Source organism: Lethenteron reissneri, chromosome 69 (assembly GCF_015708825.2).
Source record: "Lethenteron reissneri isolate LAM-NWPU_2019-01 chromosome 69, ASM1570882v1, whole genome shotgun sequence".
NCBI lineage: Eukaryota > Metazoa > Chordata > Hyperoartia > Petromyzontiformes > Petromyzontidae > Lethenteron > Lethenteron reissneri.
Genome location: NC_083847.1, coordinates 3,022,293 through 3,033,093, shown reverse-complemented (window position 1 = coordinate 3,033,093; position 10,801 = coordinate 3,022,293). Strand labels below are relative to the sequence as shown.

The following is a 10,801-nucleotide window of genomic DNA, read 5'->3' as shown; positions in this document are numbered from 1 at the left end:
CTGAACACACACATGCATAGGGTCTCGTGGGGGGGTCACCTGGTACCATGGGTTTTCACCCGAGGGGCCCCTAGTGGGGATGTCCCACGGTTTCCCAGTGCCAGGAGATGGGTGACCCCCCCAGGCCAAATTGCATTGCCGACAGGCAACGGCCCCCTCTGGAGCGCCCTGAGTCAAACTCCCCTGAGCTGAGAGAAAGTGCCGTGTGTGCCACAGAGGTCCCTGCAGAAGGAGCCAGGGACCCAGTGGACCGCCCGGCGGGCACGTAACCCACACCTCAGGGCCCGACGGGCCGCTCCGCCCGGTCGGATCCAAGAGGACGTCGGCTGTGCATTCCCGGGCCTGGATGACGAGCAGCTGAGGCAGGCCCAGCAGCGGGACCCGGACCCTAGCGGCGGCAAGTGCTGTTGTGGGGTCCACTTCCTGCCCCGCCCCCTCTCTCCCCCCACCTCCTTTCTCCCCCACATCCTCTCTCCCCCCACCTCCTTTATCTCCCCCCCCCCCTACTACCGAGGCCTATATAACCTCGTGCCACGGCAGATCTCTGGCCTACTTCAACAGTTTTATTCTTGCTGTGGTTGTCCCACCTGATTCCTGCAGTCACGAAAGCTTCAAATCAAGATTGATTTGCTTATCTTTGCTATCTGAACTTTGCCCTCCTATCGTGTTTTGTGTTGTAACGTTCTGACCCGCGCCCCCGACTGGGCATCTGTGAACAAGAGCTTTATAGCTCATCGGATTCCTCCAGGATAAATATTGATTCTTAGGTGCTCCTCGCTAACAGCACTGGCCCCAACAGTCTGTTTAGGCTACACGGGTGGTCTTTGTCTTCGTGTTCGCGTGCGTGTGGCGGCCGAGCCCGGATAATGACAGTGCTGGGGCACAAAGCCCTTGCGAGCTGAAGATGACCCATCAAGGAATGTCTGTAAATTGTTGTCGTATCGGAATGAAAATATTTAGAATCTTCTTTCCCATGATATCTCCTTTATTTTTCAACTTATTAAGTACAACTTTAAACTTCGTATTATGATGTTTTATTTGTATTTAGAGGCCCCCATGCACACAATGTGAGGCCCTAAGCTGTAGCATACTTCACTTCGGCCAACATTCGGCCCTGGGGTGAAAGTAGTTCTTGTTGTGTGATTTGTAACGTTGACCCTTAACCCCCCGTGTTTCATACATAGTGCAGTATTAATGTGAAATGTTATTGAGGGAATGTTGTTGTCTTGGTGTGGTCTGAGACTGTTGTTGTTGCATTGCTGCCTTTCCCCAAGCTTGCATTTGTTGATGACAAATGTATACTTATGCAATTAATATAGTTATAAACTTCTGTAATCATTTATATTTGTTTTGAGTAACTTTTGCACTCTAACTGCTTATTTGTGTATTGTGTTTGTAGTTGTAACTCGCCGACTGCGTCCCGCTACTGGACATCTGTGACAAAGAGCTTCATAGCTCTTCAGATTCCTTCTCCAGTCTACAGATTCTGATTGGCTGTGTCTCTGCGTGTCTACGTCTCCCTGTCTCCCCGTGTGTCTCTTTGTCTCACTGTCTCCCAGTGTCCCTGTGTTTTCCCTGTGTCTCGCTGTGTCCCTGGTACTGAACAAGGCCGTAATTATATATGTTGGGGGGGACACATCCCCCCAATAATCAAATATGCTAAAATGTCCCACCAATATATTGCTATAAAAATATTTTTAAAAATTCTAATTGCGATGCTATGTAAATAAAAACAACAATTTGCTAAACCTTGGCCACAATGTCTGGACTTGTCTTCATATAACAATGCACAGATTTATATTTATATGATTGTGTATATGATTGTACTTTATTAATCCCTAATCTCTGCCATGACATGAAACAAGAAAAGGTAAAAAATAAAAAAAAAACAGAGCACTGTAATACAATACGCTATTGGACATTATTGTTAAAAATAAATAAAAAGTCAATCCTATGTGTTAGTGAATGTTTTTATATTTTAGGCAGGAAATTCGTTTTCAAATGTAGATTTTTTTTTCTGGGGGGGGGGGGGGACCCCCAGACCCCCTGGAATGTTTGGTCCCCCCCCCCCCCAATGTTGACTCTGAACATCGGTGACAAAGAGCTTCACAGCGTGTCTCTCTGTCTCCCCGTGTCTCTCTGTCTCCCCGTGTCTCTCTGTCTCCCCGTGTCTCTCTGTCTCCCCGTGTCTCTCTGTCTCCCCGTGTCTCTCTGTTTCCCTGTCTCCCTATCTCCCCGTGTCTCCCTGTCTCCCCGTGTCTCCCCGTGTCTCTCTGTCTCCCCGTGTCTCTCTGTCTCCCCGTGTCTCTCTGTCTCCCCGTGTCTCTCTGTCTCCCGTGTCTCTCTGTCTCCCCGTGTCTCTCTGTCTCCCCGTGTCTCTCTGTCTCCCCGTGTCTCTCTGTCTCCCTGTCTCCCCGTGTCTCCCTGTCTCCCCGTGTCTCCCCGTGTCTCTCTGTCTCCCCGTGTCTCCCTGTCTCCCCGTGTCTCTCTGTCTCCCCGTGTCTCTCTGTCTGTCTCCCTGTGTCTCTCTGTCTCCCTGTGTCTCTCGTCTCCCCGTGTCTCTCTGTCTGTCTCCCTGTGTCTCCCCGTGTCTCCCTGTGTCTCCCCGTGTCTCCCTGTGTCTCCCTGTCTCCCCGTGTCTCTCTGTCTGTCTCCCTGTGTCTCCCTGTGTCTCTCTGTCTCCCCGTGTCTCCCTGTGTCTCTCTGTCTCCCGTGTCTCTCTGTGTGTCTCCCTGTGTCTCCCAGTGTCTCTCTGTCTCCCTGTGTCTCCCAGTGTCTCTCTGCCTCCCGTGTCTCTCTGTCTCCCAGTGTCTCTCTGTCTCCCTGTTTCCCGTGTCTCTCTGTCTCCCCGTGTCTCTCTGTCTCCCTGTTTCCCCGTGTCTCTCTGTCTCCCGTGTCTCTCTGTCTGTCTCCCTGTGTCTCCCGTGTCTCTCTGTCTCCCCGTGTCTCTCTGTCTCCCTGTGTCTCCCTGTGTCTCTCTGTCTCTGTGTCTCTCTGCCTGTCTCCCTGTGTCTCCCTGTGTCTCTCTGTCTCCCTGTGTCTCTCTGTCTCCCTGTGTAATCCCCTGGTCTCTCGACTCCCTGTGTCTCTCTGTCTCCCTGTGTCTCCCGTGTCTCTCTGTCTCCCCGTCTCCCTCGGTCTCCCTGTGTCTCCCCGTGTCTCTCTGTCTCCCCGTTCTCTCTCTGTCTCCCTGTGTCTCCCCGTGTCTCTCTGTCTCCCCGTCTCCCTCAGTCTCCCTGTGTCTCCCCGTGTCTCTCTGTCTCCCCGTGTCTCTCTGTCTGGTCTCCCTGTGTCTCCGCGTGTCTCCCTGTGTCTCTCCGCGTGTCTCCCTGTGTCTCTCTGTCTCCTGTGTCTCTCTGTCTCCCCGTGTCTCTCTGTCTGTCTCCCTGTGTCTCCCCGTGTCTCCCTGTGTCTCCCCGTGTCTCCCTGTCTCCCCGTGTCTCTCTGTCTGTCTCCCTGTGTCTCCCCGTGTCTCTCTGTCTCCGCGTGTCTCCCTGTGTCTCTCCGTGTCTCTCTGTCTCCCGTGTCTCTCTGTCTGTCTCCCTGTGTCTCCCCGTGTCTCTCTGTCTCCCTGTGTCTCCCACGTGTCTCTCTGTCTCCCCGTGTCTCTCTGTCTCCCCGTGTCTCTCTGTCTCCCCGTGTCTCTCTGTCTCCCTGTTTCCCCGTGTCTCTCTGTCTCCCCGTGTCTCTCTGTCTCCCTGTTTCCCCGTGTCTCTCTGTCTCCCCGTGTCTCTCTGTCTGTCTCCCTGTGTCTCCCCGTGTCTCTCTGTCTCCCCGTGTCTCTCTGTCTCCCTGTGTCTCCCTGTGTCTCTCTGTCTCCCTGTGTCTCTCTGTCTCCCTGTGACTCCCTGTGTCTCTCTGTCTCCCCGTGTCTCTCTGTCTCCCCGTCTCCCCGTGTCTCTCTGTCTCCCCGTCTCCCTCTGTCTCTCCCTGTGTCTCCCCGTGTCTCTCTGTCTCCCTGTGTCTCCCCGTGTCTCTCTGTCTCCCCGTCTCCCTCGGTCTCCCTGTGTCTCCCCGTGTCTCTCTGTCTCCCCGTCTCTCTCTGTCTACCTGTGTCTCCCCGTGTATCTCTGTCTCCCCGTGTCTCTGTCTCCCTGTGTCTCCCTGTGTCTCTCTGTCTACCTGTGTCTCTCTGTCTCCCTGTGTCTCCCCGTGTCTCTCTGTCTCCCTGTGTCTCTCTGTCTCCCTGTGTCTCCCCGTGTCTCTCTGTCTCCCTGTGTCTCCCCGTGTCTCTCTGTCTCCCCGTCTCCCTCTGTCTCCCTGTGTCTCCCCCGTGTCTCTCTGTCTCCCCGTCTCTCTCTGTCTCCCTGTGTCTCCCCGCTGTATCTCTGTCTCCCCGTGTCTCTGTCTCCCTGTGTCTCCCCGTGTATCTCTGTCTCCCCGTGTCTCTCTGTCTCCCTGTGTCTCCCGGTCTCTCTGTCTCCACGTGTCTCCCTGTCTCTCTCCCCGTGTATCCCTGTGTCTCCCCGTGTCTCTCTGTCTCCCCGTGTCTCTCTGTCTCCCTGTGTCTCTTTGTCTGTCTCCCTGTGTCTCCCGTGTCTCCCTGTGTCTCCCCGTGTCTCTCTGTCTCCCTGTGTCTCCCCGTGTCTCTCTGTCTCCCCGTGTCTCTCTGTCTCCCCGTGTCTCTCTGTGTCTCTCTGTCTGTCTCACCGTGTCTCTCTGTGTCTCTCTGTCTCCCCGTGTCTCTCTGTCTCCATGTGTCTCCCCCGTGTCTCTCTGTCTCCCTGTGTCTCTCTGTCTGTCTCCCTGTGTCTCCCCGTGTCTCCCTGTGCCTCACCGTGTCTGTCTGTCTCCCCGTGTCTCTCTGTCTCCCTGGTCTCCCCGTGTCTCTCTGTCTCACCGTGTCTCTCTGTCTGTCTCCCTGTGTCTCCCCGTGTCTCTCTGTCTCCACCGTTGTCTCTCTGTCTCCTGTGTCTCCCTGTGTCTCTCTGTCTCCCTGTGTCTCTCTGTCTCCCTGTGGACTCCCTGTGTCTCTCTGTCTCCCTGTGTCTCTCTGTCTCCCTGTGTCTCCCAGTGTCTCTCTGTCTCCCCAGTCTCCCTCTGTCTCCCTGTGTCTCCCGTGTCTCTCTGTCTCCCTGTGTCTCCCCGTGTCTCTCTGTCTCCCCGTCTCCTCGGTCTCCCTGTGTCTCCCCGTGTCTCTCTGTCTCCCCGTCTCTCTCTGTCTCCCTGTGTCTCACCGTGTCTCTCTGTCTCCCCGTGTCTCTGTCTCCCTGTGTCTCCCTGTGTCTCTCTGTCTACCTGTGTCTCTCTGTCTCCCTGTGTCTCCCCGTGTCTCTCTGTCTCCCTGTGTCTCTCTGTCTCCCTGTGTCTCCCCGTGTCTCTCTGTCTCCCTGTGTCTCCCCGTGTCTCTCTGTCTCCCCGTCTCTCTCTGTCTCCCTGTGTCTCCCCGTGTATCTCTGTCTCCCCGTGTCTCTGTCTCCCTGTGTCTCCCCGTGTATCTCTGTCTCCCCGTGTCTCTCTGTCTCCCTGTGTCTCCCCGTGTCTCTCTGTCTCCACGTGTCTCCCTGTCTCTCTCCCCGTGTATCCCTGTGTCTCCCCGTGTCTCTCTGTCTCCCCGTGTCTCTCTGTCTCCCTGTGTCTCTTTGTCTGTCTCCCTGTGTCTCCCCGTGTCTCCCTGTGTCTCCCCGTGTCTCTCTGTCTCCCTGTGTCTCCCCGTGTCTCTCTGTCTCCCCGTGTCTCTCTGTCTCCCCGTGTCTCTCTGTGTCTCTCTGTCTGTCTCCCCGTGTCTCTCTGTCTCCCCGTGTCTCTCTGTCTCCATGTGTCTCCCCGTGTCTCTCTGTCTCCCTGTGTCTCTCTGTCTGTCTCCCTGTGTCTCCCCGTGTCTCCCTGTGCCTCACCGTGTCTGTCTGTCTCCCCGTGTCTCTCTGTCTCCCTGTGTCTCCCCGTGTCTCCCTGTCTCCCCGTGTCTCTCTGTCTCCCTGTGTCTCTCTGTCTCCCCGTGTCTCTCTGTCTCCCTGTGTCTCCCCGTGTCTCTCTGTCTCCCCGTGTCTCTCTGTCTCCATGTGTCTCCCCGTGTCTCCCTGTGCCTCACCGTGTCTGTCTGTCTCCCGTGTCTCTCTGTTCCTTGTGTCTCCCCGTGTCTCCCTGTCTCCGTGTCTCCCCGTGTCTCTCTGTCTCACCGTGTCTCTCTGTCTCCCTGTGTCTCCCCGTGTCTCTCTGTCTCCCTGTGTCTCCCTGTCTGTCTCCCTGTGTCTCCCTGTGCCTCACCGTGTCTCTGTCTCCCCGTGTCTCTCTGTTTCCTTGTGTCTCCCCATGTCTCTCTGTCTCCCTGTGTCTCCCCGTGTTTCCCTGTGTCTCTCTGTCTCTTGACGCATCCCATCAGCCCCCAAAGGACTTCTTTATACGGGGGGTGCGGTTCCTCCTCGTGACGTCGGCGCGGTCACGCGCCGCGGTTACGTCACCCGCAATGTACGGGGGAACACCCCGTGACGTCACCATCATCACGCGCCCCGGTGACGTAACCCCCGTCACGCGCGCTAGTGACGTAATCCTTGCACCCCCCCCCCCCCCCCCCGTTGCGCAATCCATCATCAATATATTCCGAATGGTCGATAGCTGTTTCCCATTGGCTCCCTGGCCACACGTGATAACCACAACATAAATTAGCATATTATTATCTCGCGACCACATCTTGAGCTCTGGTTGGCGGCTCTGAGTATAAATTAACATAATGATGTTGCATGGAGCCAATCACGACACGAGCTCCGCGAATAAATTAATCATCACACACGCGCGACCAATCGGATGTCCGCAAATAAATTAACATAAAATTAACGCCTCGACCAATCACATCGCGCCGTGGTCTGCTACTGTCTGAGCTCTGGATGCGAACTGTAAGCGGCGAGTCCAGAGTCGTGAGTTCGTAGTTGTTGAGTCCAGAGTCGTGAGTCCAGAGTCGTGAGTACGTAGTTGTTGAGTCCAGAGTCGTGAGTTCGTAGTTGTTGAGTCCAGAGTCGCTAGACGAGGTTGACGAGCGGACTTCTCTCACGACAAAGCGAGGAGCAGCAGCAGCAGCAACAAGCAGCGACATCGTTATGTCGGCGGCCATGGAGAGTATCCTGCCTCTGCTGCGGAAGTAGCGGCGCCCAGGCCTCAACAACAACACCCACAACAACTACCACCACTACAACAACAACTACCACCACTACACTACAACAACTACCACCACTACAACAACTACCACCACTACAACAACAACTACCACCACTACACTACAACAACTACCACCACTACAACAACTACCACCACTACAACTACCACCACTACACTACAACAACCACCACTACAACAACAACTACCACCACTACAACAACAACACCCACAACAACTACCACTACACTACAACAACTACCACCACTACAACAAACAACACTACAACAACAACTACCACCACTACAACAACCAACACTACAAAAACAACTACCACCACTACAACAACCAACACTACAACAACCAACACTACAACAACAACTACCACTACTACAACAACTACCACCACTACAACAACTACCACTACTACTACAACCACTATTACTACTACAACAACTACCACCACTACAACTACCACTACAACAACCAACACTACAACAACAACTACCACCACTACAACAACCAACACTACAACAACTACCACCACTACAACAACTACCACCACTACAACAACTACCACTACTACAACAACTACCACTACTACAACAACTACCACTACTACAACTACCACTACAACAACTACCACTACAACAACCACTACTACAACAACTACCACTACAACCACTACTACTACAACCACTTACTACTACAACAACTACCACCACTACAACTACCACTACAACAACAACTACCACCACTACAACAACTACCACCACTACAACAACTACCACCACCACTACAACAACTACCACCACTACTACAACAGCTACCACCACTACAACAACTACCACCACTACAACAACTACCACCACTACAACAAATACCACCACTACAACAACTACCACCACTACAACAACTACCACCACTATAACAACTACCACCACTACTACAACAACTACCACTACTACAACAACTACCACCACTACAACAACTACCACCACTACAACAACTACCACCACTACAACAACTACCACCACTACAACAACTACCACCACTACTACAACTACCACCACTACAACAACTACAACAACTACCACTACAACAACCAACACTACAACAACAACTACCACCACTACAACAACTACCACCACTACAACAACTACCACCACTACAACAACTACCACCACTACTACAACTACCACCACTACAACAACTACCACCACTACAACAACTACCACTACTACAACAACTACCACTGCTACCACTACTACACTACTACACTGCTACAACAACTACCACTACTACAACAACTACCACCACTACAACAACTACCACCACTACAACAACCACCACTATAACTACCACCACTACAACAACCACCACTACAACTACCACCACTACAACAACTACCATTACTACAACAACTACCACTACTACAACAACTACCACCACTACAACAACTACCACCACTACAACAACTTTCGAGGGTCACAATGGCCAGCGCGATGGGTGGTGGTGATGATGCTGGTGGTGATGATGATGGTGGGTGGTGGTGATGATGATTATGGTGGTGGTGATGGTGATGATGGTGGTGGTGATGGTGGTGGTGGTGATGATGGTGGGTGGTGGTGGTGATGATGATGATGGTGGTGGTGATGATGGTGGTGGTGATGGTGGTGGTGATGATGGTGGTGGTGATGATGGTGGGTGGTGGTGGTGATGATGATGATGGTGGTGGTGATGATGGTGGGTGGTGGTGGTGATGATGGTGGTGGTGGTGATGGTGGTGATGATGGTGGTGGTGATGATGGTGGGTAGTGGTGGTGGTGATGATGGTGGTGATGATGTCAGTTGGTGGAGCGGTAGTGTAGAGGTTGTCAGCGCGCTGCGTTACAAACCTGGCAACCCGAGTTCGATTTCCGATAACGAACACCAGACACGACGATTATCTGAATGGGTCCTGGACCTCCCCTAGGTTGACTCAGCCTCAAATGAGTACTTGGTGCGGTGTATAAATATCGCCACTAGGGAGACAAAGGCGGCCGGGCGTGGTGGTGGCCACCCACGTCCTTGTGTGCCGTGCCGGCCTTAATAGGTGCTCGCTAACAGCACTTCCTCCAACAGCCTGTTCAGGTTATACGGGGAACTTTTGTCTTTAGTGGTGTCGGTGACGGTGTCGATGATGGTGTTGATGCTGTGAGGTGCAGTGGTTAGCGTGCTGCACTACGAACCCGGCGACCGGTGCTGGGCCTCCCGTAGGTTGACTCGGCCTTAAATTAATACCTGGTTCGATGTTTAAACCTGGCCACGCGGGAGACAAAGGCGGTCTGGCGTGGTCCTATCCACACCACCCCCTCATGTTCCGTGCCGGCCTTCATAGGTGCTCGCTAACCAGCCCCAGCCATTTGTTAAGGCTCCACGGGGGATCTTTGGTGATGTGAGTGAAGTATTTTGAATGCTTACTGTGGAGAAGCTGCCATTCCTCTGTTGGGAGCTTAGTTTATTGTTTTTACCCTGTGAGCCAAGATGCTCTTAAATCGGGTTTCATCAACAAAAAACTTCACCGCCTGGAATACAGGAGGTCCCGTGGACTGGTTCTGGCTCCAGTCACTGAGTGGTCAACACCAGTCCTCCTCAGGGTAGGGAATCGCCAAACAACAGGGAGTGGCTCTGCTTCTGAACAAAAGAATGAAGGGAGTGTGGGAGCATGGGTGTGAGGTGGGAAGCTGTACATCTCGGGCTGCTGTGGGCTCGTGTTCCCATCAACAAAAGGTAGGGAGGGTGCCATGGTGGCGAGATGTTAACTACCTCGCTTCGTATACAGAAGGTCATGGGTTCGATCCCGACTCTGACACCTGTTTATTTTAAGTTTGCGTGTCTCTCCCCGTGGTGGTTTTTTTCTCCACATTTAGAAACATGCGTTTTAGAGTATTTGGCTGATGCTATGCATTGCCACAAGATTGGCCACTTCATTGAGCTGTCAATTGTGGTCATATCGCTTCTGAAAAGAGCAAATAGCTTAAGTGGGCCTTACCTGGTAAAATAAAAAATTGTTAAGTTTAAAATAGTTCTAAAGTGACTTAACAGCGGATGCAGGTCCATGTCCTTAACACCAGGACTTACCGTGGGAACTGATCTGCCCAATTACCATCAGATTGTCATCTGTGCCTGCCTTTCTTCCACTGTGGTGGTGGGCGTCCACCTAGGACCCCATTCAAACCCACAGTGGGCTGGTTTCAGCTCGCTGGTGAAGGTTGTCAATGATATTTGTTTTCATTTACTTGCAGATGCTACCCCCTCAACTCAATATTGGTGAAGGAGCAGTTGTGGAGAGCTTTCCATACCTGAGCAGTGTGCTTATGACCAACTCCAGTTTCACAGCAGAGGTCTCACTCAGAAAATGAAGCAAGTTTGCACAGTAGGGGGCACGGGTGATGCATCTGTCGGTCATCTTAGTCAACCCATGGCACCTGGGTCTGTCCCGTCATCTCCTGTCAGTGAGCCTTCAACACTTCACGTGGCCTCAAAGTGCTCCTTGTCTGGCAACAAGCGCCGTGATGACGTCGCCGCCACTTAGTGGCGAATGGTGGCTGTTGTGGTTGTGCTGGTGTGAGCTCCATGACTGTGATGGATGGGAGTTGTGATGATGGTCGTGGTCGCTGTGGTCGTTGTGGTGGCTCTGGTGGTTGTTGCGGCTGTGGTGGTGATGGTT

At 53.0% G+C, this 10,801-nt stretch overlaps 1 protein-coding gene across 3 annotated transcripts in view; it reads left to right on the top strand.

Annotated features, from left to right (window-relative positions):
* The first annotated feature begins 6,799 nt into the window (after nucleotides 1–6,799).
* Nucleotides 6,800–10,801, top strand: part of LOC133360786 (charged multivesicular body protein 1B1) — a 406,386-nt gene continuing 402,384 nt past the window's right edge. For 2 of the 3 annotated variants that reach the window (XM_061579664.1, XM_061579663.1), the window contains exon 1: nucleotides 6,800–7,053. In XM_061579664.1, the coding sequence (XP_061435648.1) occupies nucleotides 7,035–7,053 (19 nt within the window). In that variant the 5' untranslated portion in view covers nucleotides 6,800–7,034. The remainder of the gene's footprint in view (nucleotides 7,054–10,801) is intronic. The other variant, XM_061579662.1, reaches the window with a different exon arrangement.